The sequence below is a fragment of the Alosa alosa genome, chromosome 17, assembly GCF_017589495.1.
Source record: "Alosa alosa isolate M-15738 ecotype Scorff River chromosome 17, AALO_Geno_1.1, whole genome shotgun sequence".
Lineage (NCBI taxonomy): Eukaryota > Metazoa > Chordata > Actinopteri > Clupeiformes > Clupeidae > Alosa > Alosa alosa.
This window is the reverse complement of record NC_063205.1, coordinates 13575699-13595247: the sequence shown is the minus strand read 5'-3', so window position 1 is coordinate 13595247 and position 19549 is coordinate 13575699. Positions and strand designations below refer to the sequence as shown.

General features: G+C 42.5%; 1 protein-coding gene across 1 annotated transcript in view; it reads right to left on the bottom strand.

Annotated features, from left to right (window-relative positions):
* Positions 1-13108: 13108 nt before the first annotated feature.
* The window catches only part of mdfic (MyoD family inhibitor domain containing), a 30261-nt gene continuing 23820 nt past the window's right edge, over positions 13109-19549 (bottom strand). Inside the window, exon 5 of the mRNA XM_048267526.1 lies at positions 13109-16654. Within this exon, the coding sequence (XP_048123483.1) occupies positions 16404-16654 (251 nt within the window). The 3' untranslated portion in view covers positions 13109-16403. The remainder of the gene's footprint in view (positions 16655-19549) is intronic.

Sequence of the window (19549 nt, the reverse complement as noted above, 5' to 3'; positions counted from 1 at the left end):
TACAGACAGCCCTAAACTTATCCTGGTCTACTTAGAATTTCACTGACATTTATTGCTAACCTAGAACCAAGATGGTTATAAAACCTGACTGACGACATTGCTGATTTTTTTTTTAAATATCCGCTTTCGCATACACCTGCATGAAGTCAGGTGGGCCATTGTTACCTGGAACACCAGAACCTCTGGTAAAGTGAGCAGTATGCAGTGGGACGGAACATGGAACGTAAAGTTCTGCTTGGCAGACAGAAGGCTGTACACAGGTTAAACAAACAACGTTAGCTTCAATTCAGTTTAGGTACCTGAAGTGTCTGAGGTCATCTCCTCCATGATGTACACCAGACACCAGACCACACACACACACACCACGTGCACACACACACACACACACACACACACACACACACAACAAACACAATTACTGAATGGTTAGCATGGTGATAAACAAAGCATTTAAATGGAAGAGAAGTAAGAGCACTATAACAGTTAGCAGCTTGGCACGCATTGGGCATCACTTCCTGGCATTTCACAGATGGCACAAATGCTCCAGATGTGTGCCACCACTCCTTCTGTGGCACACTGAACAGAGGGCTTTTTGGTGCCAAGGTAAACACACTGTGCCCAAGCTTCTTATAATCCTCTCGTCATTTACAGTTCTCTGCCTGCTCTATGGGTAACACTGTGCGTGTCTTCGAAAGAGTCTCCCCCCTTCAGTCCATCAGACAATGCTGGGAATGATGGTGTTTTCTTTCCACACACATGAACACAAACTCCAGCCCAGTGAAAAAGGAATGTTGGGAGTTCCTCGGGACGGGTCTCTTGTGGATGTAGGACGGAAAGCAGGACTATTTCAGTGTAAGTGGATGATGCTCTCAAAGCTCCAAGGGCTCGTTATGAGGGGACCAAAATGGAGAGGTTGTATAACAGGGAGCAACTTCCTGCCTAGAGGCTAAGAGGAAGATGGACCCCCCAACACACACACACACACACACACACACATTAATATACAAGACCCCCCAACACACACACACACACACACACACATTAATATACAAGACCCCCAACACAAACAAGCACGGAGACACATAAACCCACCTGTTTTGCACTCTAATTAAGAGCCAATCTACCAAGAATTCAAATGTCTCCCCCTTTAAACATCAATACCCCTTACAGTAATTACTATGACCACAAGAGGATAAAACAATATCACAGTAACTAAAATCTCCAACCAAAGAAGCAAACAAAATACAAACGCAATTTCCACATCAAGCATTTTGCATGATGTGCCATTCATCTCTTGCTATGATGTCATTCATTGTCATTTGCAACTACCATCACATTGTCAGCAGGAAAAAGTCAGACGCAGGTATTCCGACCATAAATGAAAGGCGTTCGTTGCGGGGCCTTCTGGGTAGCGGAGGATGTTTACTAGCCACTCCAACCTGAAGTGCGAAGCCATTTCATTTCCAGCCCCGAGCCGTGCGACAGAAGCCGTGAAAACAAAGGGCTTTCTGGAACAAAGCTCTCCGCTGAGGCCTGGCACTGGTGTTAGTATCTATTTACATACTGAGAACACACTGGCTGCCATTTGCATAATGTTTTTCCCTCTCTCGTTCTCTCTCTCTCTTTTTTCTCTCTCGTCTGTAGCCAAGGAACTCGGGGGAGCGGCATTGTAACATATTGATGGTTAATGAGCTCTGAAAAAAATTGATTTTCCACAGAGAAAATTAAGAAAAGCATTATGGCTGTTAAAGCAATCTTGGGGGAAATCGGAATCTTTCCACCACTAAACTATGCTTGATAACTAATAAATCACATGTTACACTTATTTGCTTTAATTCATGCTAATTTCGCCCAATTAATGTATCACAGCGGTTCCGAGTCCCACCACAGGAGATTTAATTATTTATCAGGTTCTTTGTGTGTCTGTGTTGGTGTGTTAGCTTTTGTTAGTGCATGCAGGCGCACACATTTGTCTGTTCTCATGTGTCTTTGCTGTACACATTAATTATAAGCTATTGTATGCATGGGCATACAGTATATATACTATATGACCACATGCTGCTTATTAAATGAACATTTGTTTAAATGTCTGGTGCACTCCATTTTTCCATAATTTAGATATTTATTTGCATTTTAAGGTATTCATTGTGGCATTGTATTCAGTCTATCATCATTGTCTTTAGGCAGCAGGGATTGGAAATGGATTAATGGGGTTTGTTTATGCATCGGGCGGCAAGTGTAACAGACCTTATTATGAAACCATGTGACACTGTAATGGCTTTTGTCTTTGAAAAAAACATTAGTACTGTGTCCACATTGATGACATGGAATGATCATAGTGTTCTGCATTCTGCTTTTTGTGCAACAAATAACATAAAAAACATTTGTAGCTAAGAAAAGAGTCCTGTCTTTTGCCATCTTTTATTCTTTGTGTGTGTTGTGTGTACTTAAACTCATGGGCAAGAGCTGACAATGTAGAAATATTCACTGTGTGTGTGTGTGTGTGTGTGTGTGTGTGGGTGTGTGTGTGTGTGTGTGTATGTGTTTGCAAAGGCTTTGCCAAGGGGCATAATATAGATCCTTTAGTGTGTGTTCTGGCATAAAAGTTGTTTGGATAAAGTGACAGTATACATGGGTTCCATAATTTCACTTTATGTTTGTATTTATGTAGGTGTGTGACAGTGTGTCGAGCCTATTTGTGTGTGTGTGTGTGTGTATGTGTGTGTGTGTGTGTGTGTGTGTTTGTTTGAGTTGGACATCTGTGTGCGTGTGTTGTTCTAGCAGCCTAGACCCTGCAAACAGAGGCCTGATTGTCTTGGCTGCCTTCCCTTCGAGTGTTTCAGACAGGAGGCCTGCCTTCCTTCCCCTGCAGGCTTCAGTGCCATGGCGATGAGTCATTGTTTACCGGGACCTTCGACGCCACTGTCCTATCACACGGCCCTTAGATGCTGATGCGGCTTTTCCATTGGATCACCACCCTTAGCCTGTTGTGGCCTGACTCGGAAGGCTCACTTCACCGCTCACTCACGCTCACTGTCTCAATGTAGTCGGAGAGGGGAAGGCTCTGCTTGCTCTCTTCTCTTTAAGCACTTTCCACAACAACAACAACAACAACAATAGGAAAAACAAAGTCAACAAAGTACCAAAAACCCTTTTGGATTAGGACCAGGAGGAAAATGTAAGACGTTGTACTGACGCTGTACTCTTCTCTATGAGAAACTGCTCACAGTCAAAATAGTCAAAAAGTACATTGTGGTTGGCCATGCTTTCATATTTTCAGTGTCAGGTCAGCTCTTGGGCAGACATGTATCAGGTATCTCTGTGTGTTTGGGTAAACATCAACACACACCTCTCTGTCCAGCGTAGAGTGGACTCACCGGAGAGAGGGCTACGATTCCTGGGGAGCTTGGCTCTCGCACTGGAAAAAGTTACTCTTGAAACGGCCTTTTGTTTTCATCGCAAAAACAGAGCGCACCACAGTGAGACTCTCAGCTTCCAGAAGCCAGCTGCTCAGAGAGGTTCCACAACCCCCTCCCCACACATACACACACAAACACACACACACACATTCACACCCTGTAGTGCGCTCTCAGTGCGCTCCGGTCTGTGGAGAAGCGTTTCTATCTGTTAAACGAGTAAACTGACACCCCGGCTAATTTTCTCAAGTTTCTTTCACCTCCCGTCTGCATGTCAAAAATCACACATCCTGACAAACGAAGACAAAAGAAGACAGTCACTCAAGACGCAAACACACACACACACACACACACACACACACACACACACACACACACATCTTCATGTCTAGAAACTCGACTGTACTGCACTTTTACAGGCGTGTCCTTCCGCAGCACTGGCAGCAAGGCCAACGCCGAAAAAACCAAATCATCCCGACCATTTTTTAATAAAATGAGAGAAAACAAAATCACACGATTAGTCTATTAAGTGGCACATTATTAGGACTTAATTAAAAGATAGGGTCCCCCCTCTCCTCCAGCACACACCTCAGAGTGGCGCGGGGCTGTTTGAACAGGGTACTGAACAAATGGCGCTTATTAAAACTTAGCGCTAGTCACTTGACGTCGAACATCTCCGAGACGAGAACTACACAAACAGACTGTCAGGCGAGGCCCGACGCATGATCGGTCTGTGCAAATCTCACATCTGGGCGAGATGGAATGACAGGAAGAGAGAGAGAAAGAAGGGAGGAGAAAGTGAACAGAGAAAAAAAATTATAGACATTCAGAGAGAGAGAGAGAGAGAGAGAGAGAGAGAGAGAGATGTATGACTGGACGAAGCTCAAAAGTAGGGACAGCACCACAACTAAACCAGGACTTATCTTTCTCTTCAAATGCAAACATTTCCCAACCAACTCTAAAACAAACAATTATATGATAAATGTAAAATGCTTGAAATACCCTTCCTTTTTATTGGGGGATGTATGTTCTATGACATTTTCCATTTTAGTTCCAAACAAAAATCGTGCTTGCTTCGATTGTGTCAGAGTGAAATGATGTTACTCCAGCTCTTCATTCCTATTAATGAACCCAAAGCTTCACAGTATGACAGTAAAACACACACACACACACACACACACACACACACAGAGAGAGAGAGAGAGAGAGAGGCACGTATTTGTGGCAGCATCCTCTGAGTTAAAAGAAGTTACACGGAAAGGGGAAAAAAACCCCATCACAGTTCACTGGCTGTGTTGCCATCTGAGCGAGCGTCACGTTTCTCGGCAGAACAATGGCATGGCTGACAGGCCGGCGCGGAGAGATCACCGCGCTCCGCCGAATGATTTCTGCCACGTGTTAATTTATTAACAACCTGTGCATGCTCTAATGTGGTGCATTTGCATATACATTTTTAACCTGGAAGTACAGCCATGAATAATCCCCCTCACCCCTATCCCACCCCCACCCAACAGAAACACCATCTCACTGTCTTCACTCGTCACATTTGATTTTATGGGGAAGAGGCAAGGAGAAGTTGGGATGTGTGTGCACATATATGTGTGTGTGTGTGGGGGTTGGGAACAGAAGGAGGTTAAAAGGAAAGACGTTCGCTGAATGTCTTGTATTGAACACCAATGTCTGCAGGGCAAATTTCCTTTAAGGGGGGAAAAGTGCTCACTCCTGGCATATGTTACATGCAAGGCGGATATATTCGATCTGAAGCCTTATTTGGCAATTCTCTGTGTTTAGCCTATGGAACGGTAAGCTGGCGTGATGGTGTAATGAGTTATGACACTGTTTTCTGTGGCGAGAGTCAGTGGTGCAGACAGACATGTATGCTACGAGTCCACGAGCCTTATCGTCAAACAAACACCAGCGTTTCTCCACCCAACGCCTGGCACAGTGTTAAAGGGCACTGAACATCCAAAAATACAAAGCAGGATGTGTGTGTGTGTGTGTGTGTGTGTGTGTGTGTGTGTGTGTGTGTGTGTGTGTGTGTGTGTGTGTGTGTGTGTGTGTGTATTTGAGTGTGCATGTTATGTATTTTTTATATGTGGATTTGTGAGTGTGCATGAGCATGTGTTGGTGTGGATAAAGTTTATAGGAGACTTTTGTGCAGATCTTTATATAATAGTGTACATCCATCAGTGTTTGTGTATGTTTGCATGTGAATGTGTATGAGGGTAAACAGCCAGGCTCAGTCCCAAAGGAGTATGTGTGTGTGTGTGTGTGTGTGTGTGTGTGTGTGTGTGTGTGTTGTGTAGGGAGGGTGGGAGTTAGCACGCAGGTGTCTAGAAAGGCACACCTGCAAAACTTTACTGACATATTCCCTGTGGCACACCGGCTTGGTGAAGCACATCCTGGGATAAGCTTGCATACAAACAAACACACAAACAGCCCAAACAAGCAAGTAAGCAAGCCTGCTTCCACAACAGCACCGGCAGCTGCAGCACCAGCAGCACTGAGCAGAGAGCGGAGCGTAAACAGACACCCAAACGGGGACGAGTCTGCTGCGTGCAGATAACGCAATTAAAAAAACGTCTGATGACTGAATGGAGCCGCTCAGACACACAGCTGTCTGAAAGGGGCTTCACAGAGCACGTGCAGAAAGGAGGAAGTAGAGAGGAAGTTCCACACAGCTGCTGAAAAGTTGTTTTTATTCCTTCCTGAAGAGCTTGCTTTGTGTTAAATAATTTTAACTGTTACTATTTTACATGCAACTGCCACTGAAATAGGTTGCCTTTCTGAATAGGTTGCTGGGTGGTGGTGGTGTTGTGTAGCACAGACTTTTGTTGTCTGTTATCAGTGTCAGTGTGCCCTGGTACTAGCATATCATTTTTTTTAGTTAGCTTGATACATGGTGCACTGTGCACAAATTGTTTCTATGTCTGTTTATATCAACGAATGCATGTGTTCACTCGTTTGTGAGCATGCTTGTGTGTTGCTGTTGCTGTGTGTGTGTGTGTGCATGTGGGTGTTTGTCTCTGTGTGTCTGACTGTGTGTGTGTGTATGTATATATATATATATGTGTGTGTTTGTGTGTGTGTGTGTGTGTGTATGTGTGTTTGTGTGTAAATGAGGCCTCACTTGTCAGTCAGGCTGAGTGAATGTGAAGAGGCTGCTCCAAGCGGAAACTGGAGGCCTATTTCTGCTGGTATTGGAGCATTTCATCCTCTGTACTGCGCTTTCTGCATGATAGGAGGTAAACTAGCGCTCAGCCTCTTAACAACTAAACTCTACATACATCCGCCTCGCGCTGGTTAAGCAGCGAGACAAACACACACGCACACACACACACAAAAAACACTCGCACACACACACACACACATTCACAAATCTCTTTCATCTCTGGGCTTGGGAAATCAAAACAAGAGAAAGCTTACCTTTAAATGTTTTCTTTTTTTTGCTTCAACCAGACATGTTTTCATTTTCCATTTTTGTTTTCATATTTCCATTTCACTTTTAAGAAAATAAAAGAGATCTATTGCATGACGTGAACTGACATGCATAAACATCTCATTCACACAGAAACCATTTTAGGCTGCCTCTGTGTGTTTCTGGCTTGAGAGTTATGTCAGATGAAGCTTAATCGTGCGACTTCCGTAAATACCTTGATATTTATCAAAGCAGTACTCCGAGCGCGACTGTCAATCTGTCAACATGGTTCCCGGGGCCTGCAAGGCCTCCTTCATTTAAGTGATGTTAAGAGCAAACAATCAAACCAGCGTTCCGCCACCCTCAACACCCCCCTATCAGAACATGACATGTAGCGATGGTGACATCTAATTTATAGCTCAAGGAGCGCACACAAGCAAATAAACAGGCCCCTTTTTTCGCCTGGTACGTCCTACTCAATTTGCCTCCACCATGGTTGGTTGCGCTTAGAGCGGTGGGAAGGAGGGAATAACAGAGAAGAAAAAGAAAGAGTTGAAAGAACACAACTATTGTCTGATGGGTTTATTGTCCTGGTTGACCCGAGGCCAACAAACACTTATTTTTATATGTACAGCTATGTGTAACCTTAAATGCATTACACATGTGTCTTCATCTCTCTTTCACACACACACACACACACACACACACACACACACACACACACACACACACACACACAGAGGTTAAACGTTGAGGCCAAAAGAAGAACATCTAAATACACACACAGCCCATCTCTCGTCGTAATATAAGTGCGTCGTTGTCTGCACTTGCCTTTGAAAAGCATGATGGACAGACACTTTGAACTCCATCATGCCAAGACACATGCAAGCATGCTCTTTATCCGTGTTACTGTGGAGCTTGGCTGACACTGTTACATTGCCATGGCATCACTGCCCAAGTAATCAAGACAACACAAATCATGTTTTGCTTTTGGAATTTATCCGTGTTGCTCTGGAGAAAAAATAATGCATATACCAAGAAAAAAAACTGCATTTTGTGTGTATTTTGTTTTTCTTTTTGTCTTTCGGAGGGGGGAGGTAGTATGACAAAAATATATGACAGAAAATATCATAAATGTCTTTCCTTATCAACAGAGATATTTATACTGGATAAAAAAATATTTGAGATTGAATCATCTAATTTTAGATTACTTTACCGGCTACATTTTTTTTAAATACAGAATTGTTTTATGCAATCTATCTATGGTCTCCTCTAATTTCAGGACCAAAACAAATAACAATGAACACACAAGAATGCCTGTCAAGCTCCAGCCATCACAGTCCTTTGTCAAAGTCAATTAAGTTCTCCAGGTAATGATCTCATCTGCATAGCTCACCGCACTGTCGTGTGACAGCGTTAATGGGGTGACTACCTGGGTGGATTAATTGAGAGTGACATTACTTGAACTCTGTTTCTCTCTCAACAACCACCCTTCCCTCCACACACACACACACACACACACACACACACACACACACACACACACACACACAAACACAAACACACACACACACACACACACACACACACACACACACAAGCACGCACAGGCACACACACACACACAAACACACACACACACACACACTTCTGTGACATCAATTCTATCACTTCTATATTCACGATTTAAAAAAATAATTTCCATGATAGAATTTTCTCTGTTTCTCTCTCAACAACCACCCTTCCCTCCACACACACACACACACACACACACACACACACACACACACACACACACACACACACACACACACACACACACACACACACACACACACACACACACACACACAAGCACGCACAGGCACACACACACGCACATACACACACACACACACACAAACACACACACACAAGCACGCACAGGCACACACACACACGCACACACACAAACACACACACACACTTCTGTGACATCAATTCTATCACTTCTATATTCACGATTTAAAAAAATAATTTCCATGATAGAATTTTTTCTGTTTATATTTTGTCAGTTACCCAATAACAGCCAGACTGGCATCTCAACATCCTGATTGCCAGATGAATAAAGGCCAGACACAGCAGCTGCAGCCATGGAAGCCTGCAAATGATCTGAAGATGTGTTAAAACCATCTTAAAGGTACAATATGCAAGATTTTCAGGGCCCCCGGCTGAGGCGCAACGGGCTGGGGCACCTGCACCGTACATCGCCGATACCCCCAACCCCCCCGTGGTCCTTTCCAGATCCCACCCCAACTCTCTCTCCCATTCACTTCCTGTCATTCTCCACTTGAATGCCCTCATACAGACATACGCTACCTCAAGACCGCTGCGCTCCTCAGACGAATGACGTCTAGCTCTACCACCGGTACGCTCAGGCCAATCCAAACTTTTCTCATCTGTTGTTCCTCGTTGGTGGAACACACTGCCAGTGCCTACAAGGGCAGGGATATCCCTCTCCATTTTCAAAAAATTCCTGAAGACCCAGCTCTTTAGAGAACATCTCCTCTCATAGCACCACTTACAACCAGTCTTGCTGATCCTAGCACTCACCAGCCGTCTTGAGCTGACACGTAACTGTTAAAAACAGCACTCACTGATGCACTTATTCTTACTGTACTCTACCGTTTTTTAAAGTGTCCTAAAATTGTTGAGAATTACTTTAAAAAACTGTTTACCATGTTGTTAGTCGCTTTGGCTAAAATGCATCAGCCAAATGTAATGTAATGTAATGTAATGTAATGTAATGTAATCTCGCAAGAATCGTGAAACATTACCTTGTCAGTAGATATAGCTCTTTGGAGATAGGTTTTTGCCTGTTGTTAATCCTTCGCTTCCACAACAAAAGCATTTTCATTGTGTGCAGGGGAACAAGCCATGAGAAGTTTGCTATTTACAACAGCAGAGTAAAATATAAATATATCGCGACTCTAGAGGGAGCTCTACAGTCACCAAAAATACCTGAAAATGCATAGTGTACATTTAAACCAAAACTAAAAAGGCTAGCCATGCTTCAGCTCCATGACCAGAGGAATATGACTACAGTTTGCATTAGAGAGGCATTTGATGGAGCCTTTGATGGAGGCTTAGAACGGAAAAAAGTTTTAAATCAGGTGTAAATTTGGTCCAATTTCTCCTGAGCTTCAGTTAAGGTTAGCTAACCTAAAACTAAGTTAATTTATCATGGCTAGCAGTAGGGATGTATTTTAAATAATTTGAAAGTAATTTTAATATGTTAGTACGTACATTCATTCATACATTGTGGGTCCGTGTTCAGCTGGATTGGGAAGGCTAATATATCTGAATATCTGAGAAACACTCGTGTGTGAGGCTGACACTCCTGCTAACTCAGCTACTGTTGGTATGAGTCACACTGGAGAAGTAGAACTAGTTTTATTTCCACGGCAAAAGAAAATGTGACAGAGATATACAAGAGAAACTGCAAATTTGAGTCTATATTTACTCAGATTATGCATGTGGTTACCGTTCAATAAACTTAGATTAAAATGTTGACAATTGACATCTAAAGTAAGTAAAGTTAGGCTTTTCATGTACATATCCTTCCTAATAGCATTAGCAGTTAAGTAAGTCAAGTCAAGTATTATATTTCTCTATATGTTCTAATAGAAGCCATATTTTGAATTATGCCCTGAAGAGTTTATGCTCTCCAATATTTTGAATTTGGACCGCAGCATTCCTTTTAAGTATTAGGTGTCATTGTAACATATAGCTCATTTAATTTAATACAACAGCCCCAGTCAACAGAGTGGGAGTCCTTCAAACTTCGACATGGATGGGAAGAAAGGACAGCGTTGCATTATGCATCATGTGTCAGGCTGCTGTGCTTCTTGGACATTGAGAGGAGGAACAAGCCTTTTCCCTAAAATGTTGTGGGGGAGCATTCAACACCCATCTTACTCACACACACACACACACACACACACAGAGAGAGATAGCATAATTTTTTATCAGGAACTGAAGATACTGAGATACTGTTATGTCCTTATGCTGTGTGGTTTACCCCCCCCCCCCACACACACACACACACACACACAAACACATCACTATATATATGCGGGCATGCCTTTCTGTTTCCTGTTTCGCAGTTCTGCGATGCCATGGAAACCTCATTAGATTTCTTTTATTTCAATTACAGATTGTTTACTGTCAGTTCACAAGAGAATCTACTTTATTTCTACAATCTACAAGGTTAATCTTGTCATGTATGTGATTATTGTTTTTTTGTTTTTTTTAAATGACATTTAACAGTGATAAAAATGGGCGACGGCAAGAGAAATAAGTGTGTGTGTGTGTGTGTGTGTGTGTGTGTATGTGTGTGTGTGTGGGGGGGTGTAGATGTGGTAATTTGGTCCCATGGCTAAGGGCAGCAGATATTCATTTTCAGAAAGAGAGAGAGAATGATGATGGGGCCAGGATGAGGAGGAGTGGGGGAGAGCACTGGGCACTAGTGTGGCCGTGGCACCCTAATGACTTATTTAATATTGTAAGCGAAATGACCTGAGGTCCACTGAGCCACACATATGCTCTCAGACCTCCAGATGCATATAGATATGGAGAGAGAGAGAGAGAGAGGGAGAAAGGGGTAGCTGAAGGGATAGAGAGAGCGAGAGAGAAAGAGAGGGAGAAGAGAAAGGGACAGAGAGGGAAACAATGACACAATGACACCTCCTTAATTGTGACATTACAAGCGCAGGCACACGGTGGAGAGCTGTCAGGGATTGATTGAAGGAGAGAAAAGGTGAGCGACTTTGTGAAAAGGTCAGCGAACACTTACCTGGAGTTTTCACTCCGCCGCCTCTTCCCAGCGTCCATTCTCTTATAAAAAAAAGAGGGAAAAAAGGGAGGATGGTGGGTGGAGGAAGGGATAGAGGGAACGAAGGAGAGGAGAGGAGAAGTGAGCTGAGCTGAGAATGTGTCTGGGCTAAGAATGCTCCCATGTGATTATGGCCCTGCTGCCAATATGGTCTGGATTCATTAGTGAAATCAGATGGTAATATGCTGGGGCGAAGCAGCGACGTAGCGGGGCAGAAAATGACAAAAGAAGGAGAAAAAATGAAAAAAAAAGAGAGAGAGAGAGAGAGAGAGAGAGAGAGAGAGAGAGAAGGTCTCTGCATCAGCAGGTGGGACAGTATGGGGTGAAGGTGCAGTGCTGGGGTGTAAAAGAGGGGGGTAATTGAGAGGTGAAGGGGGATGTCTGGCAAAGGTCAGAGGTTGTTGTCGCTCAGCAGGAGGGCTGTACTCAGGCCCGACCCTCATGCCCCCCTTCCCCTTTCTTGTGTCGGACGGCCGTGTCCCTGTGTTCAGGATACCATGGCGACGTGATCGGCATCCTAACAGAGTGCAGAGTTCTCCAGATAAAAAAAATGTTGCCCAACATCAACGATGAAGTTCTGACTGACCGAAACGTCAATAGTTGCATTTTTCCCCTTTTCTAAGATGTTTTTTTGTGAAATAGCTGCACCAGCAGTACACCATAATCTTGCCTAATAGCAATGGGAAAGTGCTTGAACACCATTGGTCAGGAACTCTGCCTGGAGACACGCCTAGAGCTCAAAATGTTTCTCTGTGTATGATCGCCTTACAGTAACTCGACCCCTCGTCTCTCTCTTCTCTGTCCAGTACCTCTCCTCCTCTCCACTGACCGTAATCGAGATCTGCACGACACACCCACAGGTTTGTACTCTGCTGCTGTCAAGCTCCATATAAGTCTGAGACATCATATCAACCAAGTGCACAACTAGAAGATCAACAGCAGCAACGCGATAGAGACGGATTATGGAGTACCACTACAATCCGAGGTCTATTCAATGAAGAAAAAACCCAATAATAGGTCTGTCCTTCCAGTGTTTGTGAGAGGATAGGTGGCACTGGAACATACAGCAATTCCTCTTTTCAGTACAGTGCAGAAACCATTTCTTCCCCAACTTAATCGCTTTCCTGGACTGCCATATAGAAATGAACTCTTGCACATACAGTCCACACTACTTGAACTCACACATGTGACAATCTTTGACAGTGTATGAACACTGATTGGACAGACCTTGAGGAGCAATTTGTGAAATCTGATGAAAAAGTAACGTGATTAGAATCACAGACTGCTCCTTTAATGCGACAGTTAGAGGGAGTAAAGAGACAAGAAGACAGACTGATGTAGAATTATGTGCTATAACAAGTCATGGAGAAAATGTGCATTGACAGACCAAAGACAACTGGATTACATGTATTCTCAAGATTTATTAAGACCTTAGTGATCTACTTCATGGACAACAGGGTTAATATACAGTATGCTGAGGAAATGAATTGTGCAGAGAATAAACTATACCTTACTTTTGGGGAGAGAGATAAAAGTAGATAAATACATGTACTACTAAATAACCATGCTCTGGAAAAAAAAAAAAAAAAAAAAAAACAATTCTTCACATTATTCCTGTTGAGTATTTCTCTGCCAGCGGCACCTCCTATGGTTTCCAGTAGGACTCTTTTGAGTTGTAATGAATTAATCAATCAAACCAGAGGTGATTAGCCTTCCTCTTAAATATCTCCTCTCAGTGATAAAAAAACAAACTCTAAACTCACAAAAACATGAACTTTCTCAGTCCAAAATTCTGCAACTACAGTACACTGTTTGACTGCACTCAGACTTAGATTGTTTGCAAAAAATACTCTGGAATCTTGAGTCTGAAGGGTGTAATACATTTCAAAAAAGGATAAACACCAAATGCCACTTAAGTCAGAAAGTTTCTTGAAATAACCCTTCAGCGAGTTTTCAATTGCAACTAAAAGATCTCTCCAACAGGGGAACTCAAAAATGTCTTTAGAAGTGCATGATTTTTTTGTGTGTGTCCTGAATCCAATCTTGCTTACCTGAATAAGGTCAGGTGTATTAGGTTCTGACTCACTGCACAACAGAGAGCAGATATGACAGAGGAAGACAGAGCACCACTAAAAATACTAATGTTTTCTCCCAAGTGCATGGCACATTACATGGCTGATGAAACAGATGTGATGACTTGCTAGAAACGTCTGCATCACCTTAGAGTACACCCAAAAAGATCTAGAGAAAAAAAAGCTCTAAAACTCAGTCCAAAAATATAACGTAATCAAACAAATATTTTCACAATGTCAACAAATGACTATATTGACAGTATGCTATTCACTATAAAAAATCTGTTATATTCACCCTGTATTGAATAGGTTTCCAGAGTCACCCTCTTATTGTTTTTTTCCCTCCATCAGGTCAGGTCAGTTCCATCAGGTGCTGTATTTGAACATTTCAACAATATAACAATGTGTCTGGTAAAAGAAATAGATCTAATTCCAATATTTCCCCAGGCATCTCTTTGGGATGATCCAGTAAATGCACTTAACGTAAACAAAAAACTTTCCGACACTTAAAAGACAGAATAGGAATACAGACTCAGCTAAGCTTACAGAGGAAGAGTTAGTGTCTGCCATTATTTAAACATTTACTACAGGGAATGGATGACCATATTATAATGGATCCACTGAGACTTTTTTAGGAAGTGACATTGTCCACAGCAAGGATGATTTCTGACTTTAAAAAAAAAAGTTTCACTAAAATGATTGGCATTGCGGTAATGATTCAAGACCAGTCAGTCATTCCCATTCTTCAGTAACAAGGTTCTATGGAATCCGTTTCCATGAAATTGCAGAGGATTTCACATATCTTGCATATGAAAATGAAATTGCCATAAAAATGCACAGAATTGCGAGCTCATCTGCCTCCATCACCATTCATTAATTGCCTAACCACTTCTTCCTGTGCACATGTCTGCCAAAAGCATTTCATTAGTGAGAGAGGCAGGGGTGCCATATCTACTCTATGTAGTGGCATATGGATGTCAGTTACGCAACTAGAATCACCTGAATGCTTTGTTTTTCGTTCTTGTTGACTAGTGAGCATGTAAACCTTGACAGTTAACAAAAATGCAATAAATTACACCAAAGAGAGTGAAGAAAAAACCTAGAACTCTTTGTCGAAGGTGATTTCCTTGAATAGTTTCTTTCTAAAGGAGATAGTAGATGGAATTAGAAAAATACAAAAATACTGATCTTTCTCTGGTTTAAATCTAGTATCTAATGACTGGGTTATATTTAAACTACACTGATTCACCTCGATATGCTAGAATATTCTAATCAAATATGTACTAGCATCTGACTATAGGTCACCTCTTCGTCAGGTATGAGAACACATTAATTCTTTTTGAGTTTGCATCCACCTTTTTTGGATAGCATTACAAACATTTTAATACTGCAGGTTAAAGTGCATTACAAACTATTAACACATAAGAATTGTGTTTAACCCCTATAAAACCTTTTGATGACTGTGGGTTAAACAAAAAACATATATAGGCAAGACAACTGAAGGAAAATAAAATATTGTTAAGTAAACTGCTAAGAAATTATTAAAAAGGGACCATATGTCCACGCAAAAGACATCAATAGGGTTATTATCTCATTGAGTCATTCGGCCAGAATTTGAAATCAGTACAGAGAATAACTGCAGAAGAATTGGGCTCATAACATACAGTATAGTGTTGGTGATGCTGAATTATCTGGCATAAAAGATTGCTTGTGAAGTCCACAATTGGGCACCAGTTTGATGCTGGCTATGACCAAAATATTGAAAGCTTACAGTAGACTTAAAAGTAGTTTGACAAAATCTCATTAGACAAGACTGATTTCTGCTTTAGAAACAGCCCAACGATGAGGTCATCAAGGTGATGACTTCAAAGCCATCAATGCTAAGGAGCAGGCCTTCATGGCCACAAATTCCTTAAGGTGACCAGTCAACAGTCCGTGACCATGTCATTCAGGAAAAGACAGTTTTAACTTAGGTCCTCTATTGTAAGTAAGCGAACTACTGAATATAACAGATTTCATAACAAAACAAAGGTTCCATGGGAGTCCTTTGGCAATGCAGGTAGAATCGGTAAAACTTCTTGAAATGATTCAGTTGAAACGACAGCAAAAGAACTGAATGTAAAGCAATATAAGGTATTAAGCATAACATAGCATATTTTTGATGTACATGTACAGCATTAAATGTAACTTTTATGTGTTATTCCTATACTTTGAGTATACTATGATATCATGTATCAGTTTAGTCTTTCTTTGGATGGCTTGACTGATGGAAGAGAGAATTGGGAGATGTTTTTCAATGGCCTGAAAAGATGGTTTTGTAAATGAAAAATTGTGACCAATTCCAACCCCTTCTCTCTCTCTCACACACACACACACACACACACACACATCCATGAATAAAGTCATATAAGCACACCTATGTGTTCACACACTCTGTCTCAGATTTCTCCCATGTGTCTCTTCCTCCTGTTGTAGTCAATGGTTGAGTCAGTTGGTGTTTGTGTGTATGTGTGTGTGTGTGTGTGTGTGTGTGTGTGTGTGTGTGTGTGTGTGTTCATATGTGCGTGTGAAGTAAGAGGGGCATATCTCCATTTGCCCCCAGAGCAAGCAAGCACCCGCTCTTCTTATGTGGGGAAGCAGATGCCGCAGCACTCCATGCATATCTCCAGACAGTCGGAGGACTCGCAGCAGGCATCCATGATGCCGCAGTCCATGTCGCAGGGGCAGTTGCAGTCGTCGCCCAGGTCGTCGGCACAGCAGCAGCAGCAGCAGGCCTCCGAGGTGCACGTGCCGCACGACGCCTGCGCCACCACCATGTTGCACAGTGTCAGGAACTCACAGAACAGGCACGCCAGGATGCAGTGCACACAGCAGTCTGGAGACGCCAGCCGCCAGGCACCGGAGCAGGAAGGGGGTGTAAGGGTAAACAAGGGAAAAACAAAAACAAAACAAAAAGAAATCAAATAACAATAATGATAACTAAAACAACAGTTTGGGAGGGGTGAAATGACAGTATTTAAGGAAAAAGTTGTGAAATTACAGTATTTAAAGAGTAGAATAGATATCAGTCCATCAGGCTATGTTGCAATTGAGATGTTCATGTGCGTGTGCGTTTGTGTGTGTGTGTGAGTGAGTGAGAGAGAGAGAGTGTGTGTGTGTGTGTGTGTGTGTGTGTGTGTGTGTGTGTGTGTGTGTTTGGTAACACTTTACTTGACTGGTGAGTTCATAACACATTCATAGCAGCTGTCATCTGCACATAAAGCATTCATGACTGTTTCATGACACATGACTCAACATTCATACCAAACCTTTCATGAATGTGGAAGACAGAACGACGACAATTTGTCAAAATAAAAGTCCAACAATTGCAAAGCAGCATTGCCGTTTTTGTTCCAAACCTCTTACTTGATCACGACACATCTGAGTCAATGGGCTAATCTAGTGCCAAAAAGACAGAACATGGTCAAGCAAATAATTTTTGTTTCATAAAAATGTATTTGTTTTATGATGTAACCTTTGCAGATGATTTCTCATCTTTTGCTACTGGGAATGTCTAACCAGTATGTGACATGATCAGGTAAGAGGTTTGGGACAAAAACGGCAATGATGCTTTGCGATTGTTGGACTTTTATTTTGACAAGTTGTCATTGTTCTGTCTTCCACATTCATGACAGGGTCGGTATGAATGTTGAGTCATGTCTCATGAAACAGTCATGAATGCTTTATGTGCAGTTTATGACAGCTGCTATGAATGTGTTATGAACTCACCCGTCAAGTAAAGTGTTACCGTGTGTTTCTATGCAAAAGGGACCACACGCATGCATTACATGTCCAGCATTTGAGTATGGCCATATGTTTTTCCGGGATTCTGTCTGTCTGTCTGTTTGTGTGTGTGTGTGTGCGCGTGTGTGTGTGTGTGTGTGTGTGAAAGAAGGATGAAGAGGAGCAGGAGGAAGAGGAGGAGCGATCAAGGCGGAGAGGAAACTCAGGGGCGCCGAATTTCCACTTTTTTTTTCGGTGAGTTGATTAGCGGCTTTGGGAGGCATAATGGAGGCATTATCATGCAAACGCACATGGGCCTGATCACGCAAAGCTGATTAGCAACGTCCCTGAGATTTCTGGCTGGCAAATTGGCGTGCTAATGCCCGACGCTTCTGTCACCACTGATTAACATTTAACCTCCATCCAGACCCTTTCGATGTAGCCACACGGCAGGAGGTCAAAATTACCGTTGTTTCCGCTGACTTGTAGGAACAAAAAAATGCCCTTCCTGAGTTTTTTCTGTATGAGGCTAGAGTTCCGTTTTTTATTCTTTCTCATAATGACCGAGGTACACTAAAGAAACCAAAGGAAATCAAAAAATGTATGTTCAACTAAATGATGGATTTTATAGTGGTAGGTCCCAGAGCTTCAACAGTGATGATGATGATGATGATAATGATGATGACGATAATGATGATGACAATGATATTGGCCTCACTGCCCATACAATCAAGTCCTTTTAATTTGTTTGGGAACCCTCATTTAATATAGATTTACATGAGGTTTGGCTTTGAAGCACCTCGGGTTGCTAAAATGCCCTAATAAGACCATGACCGTTGCCTTAATTCATCAATAGCCAAACAAAAGCAGAGAAAAAAACACTAGAACACTACAGGCAATAAGTGCATGTGCTAAGCCTTCATGTCATCTACATCCAAGGCGTCAACAAAACAGCCGAAAAACTAATTAAGCCGGGACTGACTGGTGGATTGTAAAAGTCATGTGTGTTTGCGTTCGCAGACACAAATGCTGTGCCGATATTTACATCTGTCCCGCAATCAAAGTGTGTGTTTTAAAAGGCCTGAGGAAACCAATATTATGCACACACTGTTTATAGGGCAAATCAATGGCAGGCAAACACACAGACAAGCTGATGTTAACACAAGAGGGAGTCAGCTGAGTCCACTCCACTACTGCATGGTATAGAGTCGCACAGAAGTGTGAGCAGTGAGAGGTTAGTGAGAATGACACGGCGCGTCGCGTAACTTAATCTGATGAAGCGTCCAATGGAGAATTTACAGGGGCGTCGTGGCGAGATAAAGACCCCCCGTTGGAAACAGAGCCAGCTGAGAGTAATTCATTTAGTGCGGTGGCAATGATATTACACCTGTTCCTGGCCAGAGCCCATGGGAGCCAATGCCTTATCAGATAAACACACACAGAGAAGAGAGAGAAAGAGCGAGAGAGCGAGAGGAGAGAGGAGAGAGAAAGAGCGAGAGAGAAAGAGAGAGAGTGAGAGAGAGAGAGAGAGAAAGAGAGAGAGAGAGAGAAAGAGACAGCAAGAGATAGAAAAAGAGAGAGCGAGAGAGAAAGAGAGAGCGAGAGAAAGAGAGAGAGCGAGAGAGAGAAAAGAGGCTAGCAGCAAGCACACCCACACAACACATAAACACACACATACACAGAAGGGGCGCAAAAGACAAGAGCGATAGATCAGGAAAATGTCATTACAAACAGCTAATCAGAACACTTTCGCTTTATAGATTGAGACAAATGGACAGAGGAGAGAGAGGTAAAGACTGATGATTGAAGAGGAAAGGAAATGAAAGGAAAGGGAAATGAAAGTAAGAGAGGGGGATAGAGAAAGATGCAGGGAGGAATGAAATGAAGAGGAGGAATGGGTGCGGCCAGGACGTAAGACTGCAGGATTCTCATGTTTGATTAATCAAAGTGATATTTTTTCATTACAAATGCTAGCACTGACCAGTGGTGTTCCAATGTGAACTTGAAA